The 23,901-nt window shown below is 38.7% G+C and overlaps 1 protein-coding gene and 1 long non-coding RNA gene across 2 annotated transcripts; both read left to right on the top strand.

Moving 5' to 3' along the window:
- The first annotated feature begins 1,465 nt into the window (after window positions 1-1,465).
- Window positions 1,466-21,689, top strand: LOC119651132 (heterogeneous nuclear ribonucleoprotein 27C). The gene is made up of 3 exons (XM_038054527.1): window positions 1,466-1,746; window positions 2,516-3,883; window positions 17,409-21,689. The coding sequence occupies exons 2-3, from the start codon at window positions 3,389-3,391 to the stop codon at window positions 18,177-18,179; spliced, it is 1,266 nt and encodes a 421-aa protein (XP_037910455.1). The 5' UTR covers window positions 1,466-1,746; window positions 2,516-3,388; the 3' UTR covers window positions 18,180-21,689.
- On the top strand, window positions 8,901-9,272 carry LOC119651133. Its single transcript, XR_005249422.1, has 2 exons — window positions 8,901-9,034; window positions 9,117-9,272. It is a non-coding gene; the product is annotated as an uncharacterized LOC119651133 (long non-coding RNA).
- Window positions 21,690-23,901: the final 2,212 nt, after the last annotated feature.

The following is a 23,901-nucleotide window of genomic DNA, read 5'->3' as shown; positions in this document are numbered from 1 at the left end:
TCCTCTTCTTAGGATGCAGTCCTCACAGCTAGGAGGAGTCTCCTCCTAAGCTGCTCGCATTGCTCAGTATCGTAGCCGGATATATTGGTGTCGTCATATAAGACCCATCCATCGGCTTCGATAGCCTTGACTGCAAATGAAAACTTGGCCGTCGCTGGCCGGTAAGACTTTAGCCTCAATAGGTGCCGCTGATTGGAGCCCGCGGTCAGGAGCACTGACACAAAGGGACTACTTCGGCTCATTCGTTAAGGACTGGGTACAAATAAGATTGGTTTTCACTTGAATAAGTGGAGAATCTGAGTCTAAACTTTGATTAGCGCTTAGCTTCAGGTGACACCTCTGGTTTCTCGGAGGATCTTCCTTATTGACCTTCCTCACTACGACAAGGTAGGTAATCGTCGAAAGACATTTCGTACGACAACTTCTCGAAATTATAATAACATGGTTCGTATTTTTTTTAGCTTCACTCTGCTATCCAAGCATCATACAATTGCCCTTCCAATACCATATTATGCTCCTTCATTTCTTTCCTGGATGCTGTAACGTTGCGAGCAGTGTCTTTGCCATATTGAAAAGTAAGTGCTTCGTGGTTTTAATGCGGTTTTCTTCTTAGGAGTTATTCCAGAGAAACTAATTTTAAAAATATTTCGAAGTTATTTATATACAAGATCGCTATTGATTATGAATCTAGGAATGTTTCAGCGTATTTTAAGCCAATAGAAAATAAGTCAAGAGAAAAAAAAAAAATTCCAAACAGATATAACCCCTTAATAATGTCTTTCTTACCCATTTTCTGTTAATTTATCGTTATTATAAAATTGAGGAGTGCATGCAAAAAAAACATTTTTTTTTACTTGCATGGGCCATTAAGCGGACTCCACTAATTTCCCAATAACAATATCGACAAACTTAAAATACTACTTTCAACGGAATAAAGCATCTATCAGCAAAATAACGGTTCTAATTTTTCATATTTTCCAAATGTAGAATTTCCGCCAGCCCATTACTTTTTCAAAATAATGATCTTCCCCTGAAAAAATTAAATTTTGAAATTAAATTTTAACGCGCCAATCGTTACAACTGAAATTTCTCCTCATCTGGCAAGAACAGAGCATCATTTCTAGATATTTCCCAGCAAATGAAAAAGACCAAAACAACCCACACTTTGACACCAAATATGGGAAATTCAACATAGTCATCATCAGCGTGATATTTTCAATTTCAGCAAAAACTACCTCCAAAACAACTTCTCATGCCCTCCTTTTCTCTTTTCCCTACTTTTTGTAAATTTCCAAAGAAAAACGTGGCATCCATTTCTGTCGGCGTCCCTCTCTCGCGGCCGCAAAGAAGGCGCATTTGTCTCCCTCCGGGTACTTTGGTCTGCCGCGGAGTTGACTACCGTCGACTCTTTCGCGCCAGGGCTGAATAGGAGCCACTCTCGCTCTCGGGGTTCCATTGCCGACCGTCTTCATATTTTTAATCACTCACGTTTAAGTTAGAGTTAGGTTATAATCTCGTCGTATGCCTGCATCATACACTTACTTTTAAGTTTTTAAAATTAGTTAATTTTAAGGGAGAAAGTTTTGAGTTTTTTCCTTCTTAAAAGTAAGGGTAAATAAGTGAAGTAACGAGCGAAAGGCGGGAAGGAGCGCGGCTTGACTCGTGCGTCGCAAATTCCTGTGAAAGTTAAGACTTAGTGCGGAGCCCGTGGGACGTCAAGGCAGCCGGAGCGAATCACCGTGAAACGTAAGTAAAGGGGTGCATGCAAGTAGCTTGGGGCGCTGTGGGGTGGATACGCAAAAGGTGCTTTTCCACGGTCTGAAAATGGCTCGCGGAAGTCGCAGCGGAAAGCGAGTTTTTGCGATTTTCCGTGCGCCCGGTTCGAAGACATGCGGGAGCGGAGGAAGCCGCGAGAAAGCCTCGTGAAAGTGCCATTCATCGCCTCGTCCATATTTCTTTTTGCGTGTTCGTGATGTCCGTCATGTGCGACGGAATTTCTCTTTATCCACTTTGTCGGGCAAAGTGTGAGGCCGCGGAAATTCTTGACTTTTCGCCGATGCCCTTGGACGTGTAATTTGTCCTTATTCCCTCGGGATTCATGCTGGCAGCCATCTGAGACGCATTCAGGGGCGACTGTCCAGGTATTTCGGCATTTTGCAACGCGGGGAGGATTCCACTCGGGCATTTTACTTTGCCAAGTCGAAATTCTAAGTGTCATCACGACGGATCGACGTAAATTTAATTTTCTTTCGGAGTAGACATTTTTGTTTTTCCCCTTGCGTCTGATTTTTGCTTTCGCAGTCAATCACACATACACATAGACGGCGGAGTAGTTTCGTCGAGAGAGCGAATTCTCTCTAGTTTTTAAATCCTTTTCTTTTCTACTCATTTTTTTAAATGTTAATTTATACTTGGTATATTTTCTATTAATATAAAATATAAAATACGATAAATAAATAAATACATGTTGGCGTGTATTTTTGATTGTTTCTTGTTTCATCGTTACGCTGAATAGGATTTGTATCACTGGTTCGTGTGGTGGTTGGTCGCATTGCAACGTCGTGCGTGTGTAGCAGCGTTGATGTATGCGTGAATTCGAGTGAAAACGCATCAGCGGGAGCAGCAGGAAATTTACGGCCTTCAGCTACCTGAGCAGTAGAAGTAAGAGGAGCAGATAAGCTAGGATAATTTCGGAGAAATCCATTCATCATTTGACATAATAGAAGCGGAGATATAAACAGCCGGCATCTTGCTTGGAGCTTCATACATCAAGGAGAGTTCGGGGGGGACGGAACGTCACACCACCAACACACACACACGCGCGGCTTGTGGGAAATTTCAGTTCAGCGCGCTGGCGAGCTGATCGACATTCGGAGATTACAATTCTTGGAGACGGCGATAAGACAACACTGTTGTTAGAAGAGCACATCCGAGCTGCATAGAGCGCTTTATCACGCGTGAAGTTTGCCGACGTTCAGTGTCCTCATTGCCCGCGGCCGCATTCTATTTTGTCGCCGTCGTCATTTTGTAGCGAGTGGTGTGTGAAAACTATTTTCTTCCCGTTAGTGACATCCAGTTCGCGGGAAAGCATACGATTTAACCATTGAGGGTAGTGCGTGATTTGACCAAGTTTTGGCAACAATTGAAAGCAGCTGGAGCTAGTTTTCCTTTGGAAGTGTGTGCAGGCGCGTGTTCGGAGCCAACGTGTGATCCGGAGTCGGCTTTTTTTTACTGGAATCACTTTCCTCGCGCTGCGATACGCAAGCATTTTCCGCGAGTGTTAAGCGAATACTTGGGCTACTTGGCCTGTTTTTACCCTAGATTTTAAGCGAAAAAAACCGCCAAAATCACGACGACACAGTATAAACCCAAACCGAATAACTTCGCAATGGAGGAAGACGAGAGGGGAAAATTGTTTGTTGGCGGCCTATCGTGGGAAACGACACAGGAAAATCTATCGCGACATTTCTGCCGCTTTGGTGAGATAATCGATTGTGTTGTGATGAAGAATAATGAGACGGGTCGATCGCGTGGATTTGGTTTTGTCACGTTCGCCGATCCGGCCAACGTGAATCATGTGCTGCAGAGTGGGCCGCACACGCTCGACGGTCGTACAATTGACCCGAAGCCGTGCAATCCCCGCACGTTGCAGAAACCGAAGAAAGGAGGTGGCTACAAGGTGTTTTTGGGCGGGCTGCCCTCAAATGTGACGGAGACCGATTTGCGTACGTTCTTTGGACGCTACGGCAAAGTGACGGAAGTGGTCATCATGTACGACCAGGAGAAGAAAAAGTCGCGCGGTTTTGGCTTCTTATCGTTCGAAGAGGAGTCCGCTGTGGAATGTGTGACGAATGAGCGATACATCAACTTGAACGGCAAACAGGTGAGTCTTTGATTCTAGTTTCTCCTTTATTGTAAACAAATCGGCTTGCTCCCGGCATTCGGCATTCAGCGAAGCCTATCCTGGCGTTTGTAGCGTGGAGACGTTCAGGCGGTGAAAACACTACATAACCTCAATTCTTGGCAAAAATGTCGTCCATGGGTCGCACTGTTTATTTTTGTAGTGTCATGACCGTGCTCGGCGCGTCTCTGGCCTTTCCCGGGTGTTTTCCGGTTGACTTTTGTATTTTCCGCGTGGGGGCTTGTTCGCTGGCATGTCTTTTTTGAAAAATGTAGTTTTGCTTCTATATTGCGTATCAGGAATATAAATGAGTTTTCCTCATGCTCGTTGTGATTTATTTGTGGATAAGCGAGAAAATGTGAGTCGCGTAGGCGGGACAACCGCAGAGACCACGCGCTGTTCGTCTACTTCTCATTCAATTTGCCTTTTTTCTTCCCAGCATAATTCAAACTTAATTGCTTTATCCTTAGAGGAATACATATCCTGTTTGAGCGTCACAAAATTGCTCAGAAATCTTTATAGAAAAAAATCGCATCATTAGGATCCTTTTTCACAGCAATCAGCTGGTCCTGTTCAGGATTAGTTGCGTGGGCTTCAAGATGCAACCTTGAAACTTTTTAAAAAATGCTATGTCACTGACATCAATTCGCTTCTGTTAATCCGTATAAATTAAGCGTCATGCTTAACCATTTCAGTAAGGCGGGCGTGACTATTTTCTTGAATGAGTAACGACTAGCTCCCGCCAAGCTTCTTCATAATCATCAACGGCGCAACAACCTGCCTTAGTAAGGAACTCCAGACATCCCGGTTTTGCGCCGAGGTCCACCAATTCCATATCCTTAAAAGCCCTCTAACATCTTGGCCTACGTCATTACTCCGTCTCAGGCAGGGTCTGCCTCCTCTTCTTTCAAGCTTCTTACGTACTTTAATCCTTGAGAAGTCAATATAGTCTTCATTTTAAGGTTGTAGGCCAGAATGAATATGCAATTAATCTGGATCCGCTGGACCTTATTCAACTAAGGTAAATACTTCATAGGACCAATGTCTGTTCAGACGAATTTTGGCCGGTAGTGGATCAAATATAGATATGGGGGTCGTTAAGTATGCTAAGGAAGACAAATTTTGCTTGTACTTTTATTGTATATATTATTTCTATTGAAAATGTCCGCCAATTTCATCAACGCACATTTGATATTTGTATGTACTTCAATCCTTTGATGAAAAATCCGGGGTCTTTTGATAGCTTCATTGGAATCGAATTTGGTGTGAATGGTAGTCCGCGGGAGCAAGGTCTGGTGAGTATGTAGATTGAAGAAGTTCCAACTTTTGCGTTTTTGCCACTGTCATTTGTGCCGTGTGTAGTCTAGCGTTGTCATGCAAGAGCAATGTCATCTGCCTGTTGACCAATCTCGGTTGCTTTTCCTTGGGTTTTTCAATCATTTGGCTTAATCGGTTACAATAGATCGTGGCCGTAACACTCACCATCAGTTTCTTCTGGTGCATAGCATATTTTGTTGAGAGTTTCGATGCTCCATCCACATCCAACCACGTGACAGCTTCATCAAGCAAGCAACAAGCCACCGCTGTTTTGGCCTCCATTGAACACGTGGTCTTGCTAATTTTGACGCAAGTTATCTAATATTGATCCACCAAATTGTGACTCTAATTCACACGCATTTTGAGATGTGTTTTTTTCGGATCAGCTACGGTCAAGGTCAAAATCTCCAGAACCAACTGCCGTTGGTACGCCAAATTTGGTTCTGGACTGTCAATTTGGTAGCAACATAGAGCCAAATGCTACATTAATATTTTTGTCAGTTTAAGCCGGGGTTGTGCTTCTTACGAACTCATATTTGAAAATGCGAATATTTGGATTTTTTCACTTTTCATAAAATGAATTTTTAAAACACTTTGTTAATGTTTTGTGGAGTAATTGATCACTTTTTTATAGCTTAAATACAAAAAAGGCCCACGACGAAAGTTGCTGGAGTTGGCCAAAGTTGCATTTTATTGCTAACGACCCATCAGGGTAGTTTTATAATGGAATTCTGAAGCGCTCAGCTTTCTAAAATCGTAGCTTGGTAAATTAGGACCGCCTTGAGAGCTTGCTACATAAAAGGCCATTCACTGCAAGGCCGTCTCAATATGCTGAGCGCTTCTGACATTGGGGTTTTCAGAGTAGAAGGGATAATATCTTTTATAATTTATTATGTTGTTTAAAGCTCTTTACGGACACCGTGTATGTACAATAGTCGCTGGATGTGGGTTTGCACTTTCTTGATATATGTGTGTTCGTTTTTTTTTTGATATAATTTAGTCACTCCAATATCTAATGGGCCTCCCAGAAAATACTGACCAAATTCTTCTCGGGTGTCTTGCGACTTTAGTCGCTTTGCGTGCCTTTCATCTGGCTCTAACCAATGCCCACATTGGGTTCATAGTGGTGTAACCATGTCCCGTCAATTGTCGCACGATGCGGAAATAGCTTTGAATCCTCTGGAAGTCGTTGTTTTTGGTCGCTTATGAGAGAATTCCATCGTTCATCATGGTTTTTCATATGCAAATATTCATTCAAAATTCAAGTCATCCATCTCTCGGACTTCACTTTTCGATCATTCATAACGATAGGTTTCGTCGACGTTTTCTTAAGTTCTAATCTAAGCCGGCCGTCCAGAACACAGCACGATGTTGTCATTCTAAAGGTTGACACTACTGGAATTTCGTATGGAATTTTTTCCTTGGCCCGACATTTGTATGTACTATATCTCATTCCAATATCTACTTATATACAGTCTGTTACATAAGAGCGTGGTCACTGTTAAATAATAACAACAATTGATTTTTCGAAAATTCGCAAATTTATTGATAATTTGGTCGTCAATACTCAATGCAAATACCTCAGTAGCAAGTCCAATCTCCTTGCATTGTCAATTATGGCTTGGCAGCGTCGGCGCATATTTTCCACTAGTTTTTCTGCATATTCTACCGGAAAGGACCTCCAAATTTTCCGAATTTGTCGAGAAAGTTGATCTAAATTACATGGCTTGCGTCTGCGAAGCTACATTTTCATCAGAGCCCACACATTTTCTATGGGATTTGCATCCGGTGACTGAGATGGCCAATCTAAAGTGACAACTCCGTTTTGCACCTTCCACTCGCTACATGCTCGACTCCGATGTTTCGGATCGTTGTCCTCTTGAAGGATCCAGCTTTCATTTTTCTTGATATACCATTGCTTAGCAGATGGTAACAAAGCCTTTTGATATATTTTATTCATTTTTTCGGCATTTAAATTCTCGGTAAATAAGAACAAAGTACCGAAACCTTTGTTTGAGAAGCACCCCGAAACATGGACCTTGACGGGGTGTTTCCTACTGGTGGAGGTTGCCCAGGCGTGTTTGATGCTCGGAAATGCCCAGAAGGAGGATTCATCAGAAAAAAATACGTTGTTCCAATCGCGGTCCAAGTTTTCCTTCGCCCATTCCACTCGTTTTTCAACGTGTTTTGCACTCAACATTGGTTTTTCCAAAGTACTGCGATATTTCAGTTTATTGGCAAGCAAGTGCCTGCGAATCGTTCCGTAAGATATGTCAACACCTTTTGCATTGTTGAGTCGTATGGGGTTTACTCGTTTTCGCAACCGACCGAGCACTTCGGCGCCAAATTGTTCTTTCACAGTTTTAGGAGGTGTAAACTCCTTGTGAATTACACGATTATCCAATAACATCAGAAGCATGGTATTCATCTTGAACTTGTTCATCCAGGTCTTTTCTGGGCGAGAAGAATTTATTGTGCACCATTATCAGGTTTTGTTCCCGGTACCCACGTTAGAGAGAAAGTTTTGGCTTTCTCTAATGCATTTCAACATTTTTTGTAGAAATTTGGTATAAACTTCGCATAAGCTTTCTTCATTTCAAATTTTCTGCCATGATGGTTTGAACGGTCAATAATCAAATGAGACGATGATCTCTTGGAATAGAGTGTGCCATCCTTGGTGGTTTTCCGAAGCTCAAGATTCCGTTGTATAGTGACCGTGAGGGTAGTTCTAAATAGCTATTGACAGGAAACTGCTCACTCTGCGAAAGCGCGGAGGTTACTGCGCCGGTGGCGTTCTGAGTTTTGAAAAATACACTTCACCATCTCCATTGTTATTTTTCTATAAAGTCGCAATAGGTTTCAATGGAGATGGTGAAGTGGGGGTTCATTTCTTGATCCCTTTTCGAAAAAGTTTTTCCACGGCATCTCAACCGCGAGTTCACGAGTTGCTTTATGTTATTGGCTGTGTGAGGTCTAGAATTGTGGTGCAGCAGGTAGAGATTCCCTTTGTTAGCATGCCCTCCTTTATTCTGAACTGTCAGTTACATTTTTTTAGATACTGAAGCTAATGGTGGCCCAAGCCAGGTATTCAATCAAAATTATGCCATTGTGGTCCCAAAACACGGATACCATGTTTTCCTGCCAGTGTGGTTTTTAATTGTTTAGCAGAGAGCGAAAAGGCAACGACATCCACTGTTGAGAATGTCTTTTGGTTTTAGGCGTAGGCCACTCTCATGGGACAGTCGAGAATATATCGTTCTTCACATAAGGAATCTTTTCATGCCAAATTGTTTGGCTCCCAATTTCTAGGCTTGTCTAAAGATCCACAATCTGCTGTGATTGTTCGATATCCTTCTCAAAAAAAGTTGGCCGAGATTTTCGCAGTCAATTGTTACATTTGCCGTTGCTTTGACAGGCATGCAGTCTTGACCACTGACTTGTGACTGCGGGGTATCTATGACTCACATCGTAACTAACCCGTGCAAAGATTTCTCTGGATTCTGCCTAACAATGTCTAACAAAGCTCGGAATTATTCGCACGTTACTATTTTTTCTCAGCGAACGTGGCATTTTTTCTTACATAAATGTGGAAAACAGCCCATAAATTTGTTAAAATCTGTACGATGTTGCTATCTGTTAAATTTTTACTTTACAGTTAGTTATTCAAAGTTTGGACGAGTTTTTTTTTTTTACCTTTTTCGGGACCTATCGCCTCGAATGGAAATTCCCACCGTTCAGCAAATTCGACACTCAAATCACCACGTTTAAATCAAGCAAATCACGCCAAATTATTGGCTTCTATCGAGCAAATATTACGTAACATTTTTTGCATGCATCGTTTCGATTGCACTTGTTATTTCTCATATCAAAAGCATCATGTCATGTCATGCAATTTTAGCGGTATTCATTGGAAGATTGGCGCTAGCGAAAAATGGCGTGAATTAGAGCAGCATTAACATCTATGTGTCAATCCACGAGGTTTTTCCAACAACAATGCGTAACAATGTTGCGATTTATATTCAGACGACTTAAATAAAATAGTATTTGCTCGGAATCAATCGTTCCAAGTGGGGGGTATTCCTGTATTTTGTTGCATTCACAGGGGTGGTTGCGTATATCCTCTTTCTACCAAATACCTCAGTCTTACCTTTCACGGGGATTGCGTGCTCTATTCTGGCTTGTTGGGATTCAGACTGGTCAAGGGAATATTGTACTAATTTAATGAGGGGAGAGGATACATTGAGAAAGGTTAAATAATCCACCTTTCCTGGTAACATTGATGATCCGACTAACATGACCAGTCGGCCTGAAACTAACTGTTGTATGATTTCCACTTGATTCCAAATATGGCGGTAACAAGGTTTATACTCCTGTCTGCCTGTCATTATTGTGTGGAAATGTCAGGTGCTCCAACATTTGTCTCAGCATAGGTTTTTTAAAAATATTTTTTTTTTCAACAAACATTGTGGAAACACGCACGTTGGTTTTTCATCAATTTTTGAACGAATTTTATTTTCTTACCCTACCCACCATCGCTGCTGTTTTTAGCAGCGGTGGGGAATTGAATTGAAATGAATATATAATCAGTTTGGTTTGCGAGGTTGGCATTACTTATTGCTTGCTGTTGCTCACTAATTGTCTCATTTCTGGGGAATCCCCAACTTTATTGTATTTAACGCAAATTAGGAAATTTTGATAGATTTTTTCTTCTCATTTGGCAAGAATGAACAAGTAAGAATTGAAAATTTCAGATTCTAGACTTTTTCTGCCGGCACAATGTGCATTTTGAGAATTTGGTAGTCTATTGTTGTTAATTTTGTTTGAACGGACATTGGAATGGTGGTGTGGTTTTAGGCCTCAATTTTATTTCGTGATTTTTCCGATTTTTCGGTTGGATAGTTCCTGTTTTTTTTGTCACTTCAAAGCTAATTACTGTCCGGGTGCTACTCGAAACTTTTCATTTGATGTTCCACACGGATACGTTAGAAGAAGGAAAAATTACACTCTTGGTTGCCCATCGGTTGCAACCTAGAATCATTTTGAATCCTACGATCTTTAGGGGTTAAGATTGTTCTCGGAACCATTGCCTAATATCCTTTACACGGAATTAGTGTTCTTGTAAACCTCACTGATCGTCGTATACAATTAACCTTAAATTTTGTTAGCTGTCTCGGGACGCGAGCTCACATCTAAGGAAGATGGCATTCCTCCAATAACGCAACAATACAATTCGGTATATAGCGCACTATACTGGAAAGTTCAGTGTAAATACTACTATTCACGGAGTTGTGTGAATTTATTGCACTATAAGAGCATTGCAGAATGAGATTAAGGTGAATAGTAGGACAATTTGAAGGATCACATGCGCTATAAAGCCATTCTCCAACTAAAGCACAATAAATGGTTTTGGCCGTCGCCAGCAACAAAAGGTTTTTTTCCCACCTTTCACCGCCAAACATTTAATTTTCGGCTTATTTTTCCCTAATTTGTTGCAACTTTCCTAAAGTTCATTTTGGATGGCATTTAAGATATGGAAATATCTTCTTTTTGTGATACTAATCTGAAGACTAAGGAATCATGCTCATTTTGAACTCTGTGGGGTTCCTGTATTCTTCCATGCAAATTTGATAACCGTACTACTATTGAGAGCTCTGTGGTATTTCCTACGAAATATTTAACAAAGTTTTGTCTTTTTATCTATGTGGTTGATAGGATTTGTAACTTATTTCTAAGAAGTTTTTGGATTTCCGTGGTTATGTTTTGGTATTGTAGTAAATATTTCCCTTAGTCAACGGAAATTGCAAACTAAATCGTTTTGGAGGGGATTTGTGGACGATAGTTTGTCGTAATTATGGAACAACGTCGATGCTATTTGATTCCATTGGAGGGTTGGGCGATTGCGAATAATATTTCGATTTCTGGTATATAGTTTTCTATAAAAAAAAATTTGGAGGTACCCTAGTGGCGTTCTCCAAGCGTTGCCATAAATAGTCCACATAGTAAGAGGTTTACATACCTCGTTATTTCGTATTAAGGCCTTGTCCTGTCAACGAATGTGGATATTTTGGCATTCATTATCAAACAAAATTATGACATGTGTTCAAAAAGTTGCTATTTTTCAACCGTGTCCGAATATTCACGCAGTTCTCAACGAAGCAGAAAACATGGTTCTTATTTTTGTACCATCCGCATATTTTTATTTTGCGCACACAAAACATGCGTGTTGTATATTTCTCTAGATTATGTGTTCGTGCGTGCTGGCGAAATTGCGTAGCGGGAAGTAGACATGGTTTATGTAATAACTCAACGTCTAAAACTTTTGCTAGATTTCGTTCAAGATTATTGACTTGCCCACTTGGTCAGGTGTTGTGTTGCTTATGCCCTTTGGGGTTTGTTATTAATTTGTATTCCAATCTCAACATGCACTGGTTTCATATTCTTGTTTTCTTATGAACTGCTCGCTCACCTTACTCTACACTCTTGTGTGACTGTAGACCGGCTTGGGCCGGACCAACAACTTGATTCCGGTCAGAGTGAACTGTTCGTTGACGTCTTGAGAATCCGTGATGGCTTAGCAATGCAAAAAGCATGGTGGTAGTGGTCCGTTCAGTAGTAGTACGGGCATCGACCTTTTCACATTCTCTTTGCACAGTCACTATGCCTCCGTTCACTTCAAGTCATTATCTGTGTCTGACAACCGCTAGATTTGGCTCACATCTATCGCCTTTTTATTGCTTTATCTGTAAAATATATTCACATAGATTTCAGAATCTAGTTTACATGTATGTATATTTTCGCATTTTTTACCTTCCACTTTTCACATTCCAACTGTGTTGAATTAGGTGAAATGATATGCGAATCATTCAGTTGAGTGAATGATTAATAGCGAATGGAACAGTGTTTTTTGGAGAAATTAGTGTTTTGTGATATTAGGATATTCGCCATATTGGTTGTCTACTAACCATCTCCCTTCGATGCAATATATGGTCTGTAGGGTTGTAGGTGCGAAATTCTGTGTGTTCGTCTTCTAACCATTATAACAACACACCCTTTTTCAAACAAAGTAAAGCGAATACTTTATATAAGTCGCGTTCATCTTTAGATCCAAGAATCCAACTACGCACATCCATAGCTTTCACCAATTCTGGTCATTTCACTTATCTAAAAATAGAGCAATAAAGTACGAAGTGTTTCTTTTTCTTCAGATTTTTGTAAGGCGTTAATAAGATTGGGAACTAAGTTTAAATTTTGAACGCCAATACATATTCTCCGCATTTATGACTAATGAGCCGCGTCCAACATGACACGAAGAAAGACTATCACGTCGTATCTTTCTGAAGGAAGCGAACATTTAGTCATTTAAATTGGGACTTCGCAAAATGTCCCCCACAGTTTTCACTAGTCTAAGAGCTACACAAATGAAAATGATCTCAATTTAGATATTATTTAGATTGTATCGGATTTTCAGCATGAAAGTGTGACCGAAATTTTTGAGAAAGTAACTATAATTCGTCAAGTTTCGTGTGACGTCAATGACTTTATGTCCAGGAAATTGGTTGTTTTAAATGCCATTCAAGGTGGGGAATGTATTATGTAAATATTTCTGAAGGTTTGTATGATAAATTGCATATGAACGTGCTGAGACAAATGTGTGACACGTATAGGTCGCAAATGTGTTCTTTTTCAAGGCCTTCGGTGGACGAAACACATGAATCAGCAGAGAACAGTCATCTGGCAAATCGACAAGTCATCAAAAAATAAAGAGAATCAGTTGCTTTGTTTGACTTCAAATGTAGTCTTTGTTTTCTTCCATAATCGGGGAAACAAAACCTTTGTTACAGGGCAAATAGTTCTGAAAATAGGACCGAGATTTAGTTCGAAATTTGGTAAACTAGTCAAAATAATTGAATATTAGGGGTTCTTATTTTAAACCCACATGATAAACCTTATCTGATATTTATCCGAAACGCTCAAACTGTAGAAATCAAAAATTTCATATTCACGAACAAAGCGTTCAACTTCAAACGATATGTAGACTACAAGATTCTTATCTAATCTTTGTTTAAAAGCTACACAATATCAATCTGGACAGTTCATCAATGCTTTCGAGTATGTGGTGGAGGTTTTACGTTATCTACGCCGTGATTTTCTAGAATTTTCATTTTATTGAATAGTTTTGGAGGTTGTTTTTAACGTGAATTGGGGAAATAAATTACATGGAGGACATTTGAATGAAGCGTAATTAAAAATCAAAATCATGGTGCGATGGTCGAAGGGGTTGAGTGAGCATCAGTCCTCTGGATTTGGAGTACCAGCTTCGAACTCTGGTTGCGTGGCATTATGCTTGTCCCGCTACTGTAGACGTATTCGTTGCACAACAAAAATATTGATATTGAAACTGAGCAATGGCCTCATGGAAAAAAGTATAAGGAAAAACAAAGAAAGAGAAGGCGGTATAGACAGATACTCTGTGCAGCCGTAAATAGAAAGCATTTGGTAAATATTGGCTTTTACAAGAACATTAATTCTCAGCGCCTTCAACTTCAATGCCAAAATTTGCTGATCTTTAGGGTTTAAATAGGGGTTAAATAGGATCCTTCTAATATGAAAGTTCCTGATGAGAATCTTCACGCTGTAAATATATGTATTGCTCTCGCACATTGAAAGTTTTCACAATACTTGACATTGAAATTCACTGCTAGTCTTTACATTAAGCTCGACTGTTGAGTGCCCGCCTCCCGATGTCGTTACCCCGGATTAGAACCATCCAGCACCCATGACGCTGTTTGCCGTTGTACCATTGTAGCATTAAATGTGATCATAAAATTGAAAAAGCAGACATTCCTTCCAACGAAAGGGCTAGTAATTTCGCAACATCCATTGCGAGTTCAACCAGTCTCCCTATAGTTTGGGCACGTTATAAAGTGTCTGTTATAAAGGGGAAATCTCATCAAATTTGGCGAAGTTAAATCAGAAGGTTTTCGGATTGAGACATGTTTAATGGAACAAACCTCTGAAGGGTAGGCAATCTCATTATTTTTTTTTACATGATGGAATTTGATGCATCCATACAGGCATGGAGTATGCCTATATGTATGATGATTGGAGGCAATTTCAATATCTGGTTTGATTGCCCATGCACAGATATGTGGAGCTCTTGTCACACTTTTAAAAGCAACATTGTATTGACTATCTAGTAATTAGTAGAACTGCCAGAGAAAACAAAGGTGCTGGCGATGTATATTTCTTTTAACTACTTTTCGAATAATATGAACTGAGCCGTATGTTTTTAAAATTATCGCAAGCAAAAAAAAATTTGAAAATTTAGTCCTTTATTACGTAGTGCACAAACTGGCCACATTCGACAAAATAAAATTGTGAGCAAACGCAGTACCCATCTTGGGCACAACTTTCTCATGTCCAAATTTTCAGTTAGTATGCCATATACTGCACTTTTGCAAATGCTTATTATGTCTGCTAACTCGCCCACTTTCAATCGACGATCTCCAGTACCGTTTCGTGGATTTTCTTCACCATTTCTGGAATTGTCAGCTCATTTGGTCGACCACTGTGATGTTCGTCTTGGCAGCTCCTACGGCCTCGTTTAATTTCTGCTACCCAATGTTTTATAATCGTAAACGCTTTTATACTAGCTGTACAAAAGGCCTTTGAAATAAAATTATTGTATCACGTAATGCTAACCAATTTCCATTTTCACAAATTGACTGAAAACATTCACTATTGATGGCTACCAAACAAATGCTAAACAACGTGGCGTCTTCGAACTTCAAACATATTCCTAATAGATTGTATGCTTTCTAATACAGTGTCATTTTTCAAACAACCACCGCTGTCTCTATATCAGGCCGGGTACTTTTTTGGCAACTCTTGTAATGCCTCTCCCGCAACTAAATGGTACGACGCCCGAGTTGTACAGCACAATTTCACGTTTAATTCCACAAGGAGCTCTGGTCATAATTGTGTCCATATCACCTTGCGGTGGTGGACTCTCACAACGGGGCCAAAGTCACATGTTCCAAAGTCTTTTTTTCAGGCAACTTCGCGAAAAACTGATTCTTAAGAACATGTGACTGTTGATTCTAAAGCTGAATTAGAAGGCCAATTTCGCCCTGAAGGAGAGCCGTGTTCCCATGGTACCACTCGCCCATCATACTGCAGATGAAGCAGGGTCGAACAATCTCTCCCTGTAGCCGAAGGCAACACGCGCCTATACAATAGCGCATTGGAAAGTATCACTGCTAGCAAGGCACTGGTTGAGACCAAAGATACCGTTCACTACATGAACGACCATGCCGTCTAGATTATGGATGAGAGGACATGAAACCGGACCTCTGAATGTTACTCCACACGGAGCACGACCCTGGCTGCAAACAAGGTTTCTGGAAAAGAGAAACTCATTCAAGCTGCCCCGTTAGGGGGAAGCCCATCTCGAGGCTGAAGACCGCGATAGAACTTCCTGTGGCAGTCACATATTTCCTGTATATGTGACCTGCAGTTCATGATATGTAGAATCAAGGGCCCTTTCAGAATTTTCATCCACTTCATTCTGAAAGATTCCTGTGTTTTATTTCTCGATGCTATCATGGCCTAACTCCTTAAACTTCGTTGGGAATTGGTGACGTTCTGATGAGAAAGCTATAAAAAAATCAAAATTATGAAAACACGGACACTGGTCAATTTTAAACTAGCAAAGATCGCAATAAGTGACAGTGGTTCCATTAACATTTCATAAACAAGATTTTCAATTTTTGTGGAAATATTGCGAACATTAAACTAGTTTCCCGGACGGCCGAATATCTGGGGAATATTGTGGGTGGGGTAGGGCTTCTTATTTGAGCGTTCCCGGTAGGATTTTGAAGGTTTCGGAAATGAGAAGGGGTGCGTCTGCATGCAGTTTCTTGGAAATGAGTTGGCAGGTAACTCCTAATCTTGCGTTTGGCATGGATCCTCATCGAGCAATGCCTGCAATTCAGCGCCAACGTTCTAGACCTTTCAACATCGAAATCACCGAAGCGACGGAACCAATCACGGCGCGTTGCTTCGCTTACAACAGCATCTCTGTAAACTTCACGGAGCTCTCCATGCGCTTTAGTCGGCGGTTCTTCGGATGAAATAAGAAAATCAACACAACAAATGAGGGTTGTTTGACATAAAATTATACATTTTCACACAACCAAAAGTATATGACGTCAAAACAAAATCGCTAATGTCTCGAAACGGCTTGTTTACTATATGTCTAAAGTTGGTTCATGACGTTTTGGATATGTCAAAATCGGCTAGCACTTATTTCTAGCGCCACTTATTTACAAACAGTAGGAACTTAGCCGCGCACTTTATATTTAGGGAGTCCTGAATCCGGACCGGTGGACAAGCAAATTACTTTCACTGTGTGTTTGTGGTTCACAGGCCCTTCAGCCTTAGGTTAAAATGAGGTTTTGTGCGAAACAAAACATCAGAATCGATTCAATGTTTGTTTGTACGTCTGCCTGTCACTGTCACATCCGATTTATCCGGAAACGGCTGAAATTATTGTCATGTGGTCCGTGAATCTTTTTACATAAGTAGCACCATTTTCTGTTTAGTTTAAGGGATATATCCATATTTTGAATTTTTAGGAATTAAAAAACCTGCATAGAAAATTTCTCACATAAGATGAAACATCAAACCAAAATCTGTACTCGCTTCAAAAATGACCCGTTTCGTGAAGCATTCAAACATTCACCCCAATTTTGAGAATGAAAGCAATCGGATCCTCAGAAGTATTTCTAGCTAGCCGAAATGTTTTCACATAATTGCGTTGCATTCTTCCTCTCATCATAGTGAGGCTGTAAAATATACCGAGTTCCTCAGCAATTTCGTTTTTTGCGTTCAAATTAATTTTTGGTAGTACTCACTTGTCCTGACGCTCAACACTTTGCCGGAGCCGAATTCTTTTATTTGTTTTATTTCTCCGATGCCATGTTGGCCTTCCACTGCAAAAGTAATGCTTTGTTTAGCGAAAAAGATTTGTAGGAAGTGTCAGCAAAATCAGCGTTTTAAAGCTATCTATGTGGAAACAGATTTTTGCGGGTTTACGTGTTTTCTGCCGATTTGTTTAAATAAAACCCTTGCTTAACTTATCGATAACGTCGACATATATAATTCTTAACCGCGATTCTTTTCATTTTAGGTCGAAATCAAGAAAGCTGAGCCGCGAGATGGATCTGCTGGTGGTAATTCAGCTGGTGGTGGAATTGGCGGTGGTTACGGTAAAATGGGAAATGATACGAATCAATGGGGACCGCACCACGGTGCCCCAATGAATATGATGCAAGGACCTAACGGTCAAATGGGTGGACCACCAATTAACATGCCTTTGGGAGCTCCAAACATGATGCCAGGATACCAAGGTTGGGGAACGTCGCCGCAGCAACAGGGCTACGGCTATGGCAATAGTGCCCCTGGATCATACCAAGGTTGGGGTGCTCCACCAGGGCCCCAAGGTCCACCACCTCATCAATGGAGTAATTATGGAGGTCCTCAACAGACCCAAGGCTATGGCGGTTATGATATGTACAACTCTTCTTCGACCGCTGGTCCGAACGGTCCATCGGGAGGCGGTAATTGGAATACGTGGAATTTGCCACCAAATTCAGGTCCGGCAGCTGGACCCGGTGCTGGTGGTGGATCCGCCAACGATATGTATTCGCGCACTCAAACATGGGGTGCAGGCGGCCCATCAGCAACTGGTCCAGTTGGCGGCATTCCACGTACTGGACCTGGAAATTCCGCTTCCAAATCTGGATCGGAGTACGACTACGGCGGTTATGGTTCATACGACTACGACTACACCAACTACAGCAAGGATCAGTCGGCTTCAACTTACGGTGGTGGTCCACGGTCAACATATGGCAATGATAGTTCATCCCAGCCACCGTACCCTGCATCGCAAGCTGTTTAAGAGAAATTTATCATTTTACATAAAAACGATAAATATACATAATTAACGAAACCCTATAATTATAAAATATATATTAACCCAATTTAAGAAAACACAAATAAATAAGAAAGAAAAAGAAGCAAATTTTATCAACAGAAACAAATCTATTTAGCTAATTTAATTATAAAAAAAATAAACAAATATAATACGCAACTTAAATTTAATTATACAATACACGTATAGATACAAATAAAATCGAAACAATAGAATTTTCAGAGAATTAAGTTTAATACACTATCAGGATTAGAAAGCATGTAAAGATATAACTTTAGTTTACATATGTATCTTACTATTACATTATTAACAAGAAACACATACGGAACTGGCAAGAAAACCGAAAATGCGTAATCCACACACATCCAACCAGACCAGACAGTAAGCACTCCTTTCTTATTTCTATTTAAATACAAAACGGGAGTCATATTCTATATTTAGATAAAAATGAGAAAGTGTTGAGAATAAACCAACCAACCACGACATAATTTTTTTTTTTGATTTGCATTATCTTATTATTAATATAATTTAATAATATCTTAATTACTAGAATTAGCTTCATACGGTTTTAACAATAATTGAATTATTAAGGAGAAAATCAACCCCCACAAATTTGAACGAGAATTAGTTATTTTTTTTGCTATAATTTAATCATAAACTTAATACATTATTCAAATATCGATCATAACGAACTACAAGAGGAGGAAAATACAACATCCACACAATAATTAAGGAGTATATGTATATGTAAATTATATATAATACAGATTATGAAGAGGATATATATAATAATTATTATTGATAATATTAACATATTTACAGAATAAGAAATAGATAACAGATAACTATTTTACGGAATAAGTTCAAAATTGCCTGACGTAAATAATTTAAATGGATCAAGGAGGAAAACGTGCTAGGAAACGAGCTCTAGATTACACCAACTGCAAGGGAAAAACTCAATACAAACAAGCATTTAGTTATATCTATTGTGTATTAATCTAGAGGAAACAAAGCAACAAGAAAAACAAACAAGTTAATAATAAAATTATAATTGAAATGACTGTTAATTGTAAAACCAATTTATTATTATATATATACGATTCAGAATGATGTAAACACACCAAGTTTAACCTTTAAAACAAAAACAAAACAGAAAACAATCCTCTTTTTATTAGTATTTTTTGTGACTTTCACCACCTGATATTAAAGGTTTTTATGTATGAAAAAAGATGGATAAAATCAATTCGTGTCCAAAATTGGTGCAAGTTGTATATTTTGTCCAGTTTAGGTTTGGAAATGGGGGTCGTAGCAAATTTTAACCATATAAAGGTTTTCGGTATTCTGGTTTTGGGATGCTTGATAGATTTGTTATTCGATTGAAATCGTACTAACAGCACGATATCCTTCCGAATTTGGCTGGTCATTCAGTTGTTTTCATTTTTAGCGGAAGCTACTCTAGCGAAAAGATAATGCAGTCCCTCAACTCCAAATTTCGTTACTTTTCAATTCCCCCCTTTATGGTTTGGTTGGTTTGTACAGGTTCATATGAAACACGGAATAATGTGGGGAACTTTCCATCTCACACTCTTCACTTTTCAATTTGTTCTAAATTTTTCGTTCAATTTGATTTTCAAATCGCAAATTTCGTCTCTACACGAAACGTTAATATAATATTTAGATAAATGAAACAGTACCTTCCTCGTAATTGTAATTATGTGTAATGCTCTGATTATAAGTAAAAATTACAAATCAAATATACACAATCCTCCTGGTAAGCGAAAATAAGGTAATATATTTATTAATGAGAGAAAATAACTAAGATGGAATCTAAGCAAATAGACGAAGGTAAAATTTGAGCAGTAACATAATTGTAAAGTTTATATTTTAAATCGCAAGGTAGTGTATTCGATTGTCGCTCATTTCACCATGATCAAGACTTTAGTCGGATAATTTTCCTCTTTCTTTCCTCCAAAATTTTAAACTGAATTTTCTTCAAGAGAAAATTTATGCAACTACACGAGAGATTCTAAATTTCATGGGAAAATCGTAAAAATAAGCTCTACATTAAATTAAAATAGAAAAAACAAAGCAACAAACAGCAAAAACTTGTGTTTAAGGCTTAGAATGTACGGAACCCGAAAAGTGATCTTTTTTATTAAAAAAAAATTTAAATTTTAAAACATAGATTTCTATTTCGCTATAAATTAAGAAAAGCACATAAGTAGACAACTAAAATCAAGTCAGATATAAAGTTAAACCCAGAGTAAAACTATTTAAGGCAATGTTTGTACGTCTGCTATTTTTTTACGTTGCAGTTTATATATATTAAATTTTAGAAGTTTCTTTTTTTTTTTGTAATTTAAACTATTTGAAGGTTTTAAAAGTGAAGATATTTAAAATTCAGACTTAAGGAAGAATTAAACAAAGAAACGTAGAACGGCAAGCCGAGTAAGTGATAGTGATACTACAATGGTTAAATAACACTTTTTAATTGTATCGTAAAGAAAGTTGAATCGTGAGCTGATTAACGACAAACTTTTATTTTGTGTTAGTATATAGAGATATGGTAGCAAATAATTTCGTTTTTATATACTATTTCGTTTCCTTTTGTATAAATAGAAAAGTTCACTTCGCTACCTACACCTACTGTTACATTTTACGGCGTCTACATTAATAGTATCCTATTTAATTTTCATTTAATTTTTGTCACTTCCTTAGAGTAATTTTTCGGGTTAAAGAAAGAAATCAGATTTAATATATATCTAAATATATGAAAAGCAGGCTTAATTTTAATTAAATTTAGAACAAAAACGGAAAAAATTCAAAAAAGTTAACTCTACAATACAATTTTTCACTATTATATTACCGACTAGACGAAAATCATTATAAAACCTAAAATTTAAACTTAGAGAAATGAAACAGAAAGCTGTGGTTTTTTACATTATTATTATTATTATAAAAATAAAGTAACATAGTTTCGCATTCGTACGTTAGATCATAGAGAAGATAAAAATAAAGAGAAATTACTACAGATTAAAATTCAGATGTAAAGCGTCAAACAAGAAACTACCAACTCCTCGTCTGATTAGATTTTAGTGCGCTGCTACATAGTTGCTGTTGTTTTATCATTTTTATTTTTGTTTCTTATAAAGTACACCCATATGTATAGAAACTGTCTTATTAATACGAATGTCATCTGCTCGACTACACTATACATATTATCACTTGAATGAAAAACACAATTTTTTGCCTATTTTCTTTATTCTTTAATTCGAATAGAAGAAAGAGAAAATATAAACAAATTGAGACTAAAATGTGGCAATAACATATAATAATTATTACGTGTTAACTTGTTTCTAAGCAAAGTTGAAATTATTTTTTCTCTTGATTTTTTTTACAAATGACAAAGCCAATTAAATTTAAAGAATATTATTGCCTTTCATTTACATATAAAATACAAAAACAAATATACATGCATATAGTGTTTGATAAAAAAAAAAATGTTTTTATTTTTAATTTTCAATGTAAAAGTAAAGCCGGTTAGTGGAAATTGTTGACACGACCGAGCGAGGCAGTTTATTCATTGTGCATTAGCAAACACTTCCTTTAATGGTGGTTAAAATGTTGCATGAAAGTAGATTTGCTTGCTCTCGTGTAATTTATGATTTCAAGATTTGTTCTCTGAATTGCTGATAATTAATTTGTATAGATTGTTTTTGATAGTGGGTTTCTTGATGGATCAACGGATCTAGCATAAACGTATTTTGTGGGTAATTTCGGAGTTTTATTCATAAGTTAATGCCCCCACTACCTGCCGAGGTAGATTCAAGCCAGACCGTGTCGAAGTTTCGCGACAGTGGAGTTAATTCTTGTAGGAATCGGTGGTTTATCAAAGTCAGATTGAAATGGTCTGAGATTGGTCTCTGATATAAGCAAACTCAACGATTTTTCTATTGTTGTTTTCTAACAAGCGTTTTGATGCCTCAACTTTTGTGAACCCAGGACAATGCGCTCATGATGGGGATTGCCATTTTGCTTTGCGTTGCTGCAGCATTGTACATACCTGTGTATTCTGCAACACTCTGTTCACTAGTTAATTGACCTACGCTAGTTCGCTACAGAGCCTTCCTTGCCAGACCGTGATTTTACTGTATAGTATAGGCAGTCAAATCTAGATTAGTTTTTCCTTGTAAAAAGGGAAATGCTTGATGGACCGTTAGGCAATTGTCAGCTAGTCTGCGTGTCTGACTTTTCTAAAAAGTTGTTAAATAAGAGCCAATCATCCCACTGGTCTAATCAATTTTCGGGGTGTCCTCATTACTTTAGGTCAACCGTGCCTTTGTCCTCTAATCTTACATAGATTAGGGGTCGATGTTGCTTCATCGAGACATCGTCCGTTTTCCCGAAGAATATCCTTAAGCTATCGTAATGTGATGTTCCAGTGTCCTTCGGTTTGGGTCGTCTTTTCAACAATATTGCTACCATTGCATTCGCCGACTCAATCGTTGTCCATTCTTCTCGTCATCTTTCTTCCATGTACATGCGATGAAGATATTAAAGTAAATATCCGCACTGTTTGGGACAAGAATTGCGTTAGGCAGTAGTAGTGTTTCCTGTTCACTCCTCAGTGGAGTATAGGGCATCCACACAATAAGAGTCTGCTTCAATTTCACTATCATCATATTTTATGCTCTGCAAATGATAAACTCACAGTAGCGAGTAGGTAGTAGTCTACCGAGATCTTTTTTTATCTCACCCCATCGGAGATGAGTTTCGCTTCCACCTCTCTCTGTCTGTCATCTCAGGAAGGTTTCGTTTCGTAACTTTGTTGCATAAACTTTTGGAGCCCTTTTAGGAACTGTGCGATCGTCTAAAGCTACTTAGGTGCTGGTGAATGTACCTTGCACAGACAATAGCTTTGCGCCTGAATTGAATTCCAAGAATTAATTAGAACTAAGTCAAACATTGCAGAATGTTCGAAGATGCGTAACTTAAGCCTCTTCTAAACAGGATTCTTACTGACCGAGTGGACGATATGTTAGCGTAAAATACTATAGTGTCTTTTGCCTGCATTGCTAACAAACTTTTCTAAATAAGCAGGCCCTCAACTGAGTAGTTTTTTCGTAACATTAGTCAAAAAATGGAAACAATGTTATTATTAAAACCACATAGACAATGAGCATTTTTTCTGTTAATATATAGTAGCATGCCTTTGCCTTGGCCTGCATTTGCGGGGCATCGAGTTTACAAGATTAATCAGGATGTCAATTGGGGCCTCGTCAATTCTTTCTGTAATACAAGCGCCGTTTCAGAAAGTACCTGAATGTAAACAGGTCAATTTAACACTTCTGAAAGATTCACAATAGATTTAGATCGGATTTCTGGGGCGGATTAAATGGTCCGCCCACCGCAACCTATTGAGTCGGATTTTATCACATGGTCATGGTATCACCCATAGATTTCGTCGTTATGTCGGCTACGGAATCGTCCATCCTCCAAACTCAAGTAGCATATGGGATCATGCTGTCTGAAAATATGACAGTTTGAACTCTTATAATATTCTGAACTTACGTACTTCATAGTGCGAAAAGCAATCTACAATGAATATTGAACAATTCCGGATGATTCCAATCCCTCCTTTGTGGGTTATCTATAGTACTTGGCATTTTAGATGAGATTGCGAATCCTT

Source organism: Hermetia illucens, chromosome 3, assembly GCF_905115235.1.
Source record: "Hermetia illucens chromosome 3, iHerIll2.2.curated.20191125, whole genome shotgun sequence".
In the NCBI taxonomy this organism is placed as follows: Eukaryota; Metazoa; Arthropoda; class Insecta; order Diptera; family Stratiomyidae; genus Hermetia; species Hermetia illucens.
The sequence above is the reverse complement of the archived record's forward strand: the minus strand, read 5'-3'. Positions and strand labels throughout refer to the sequence as shown.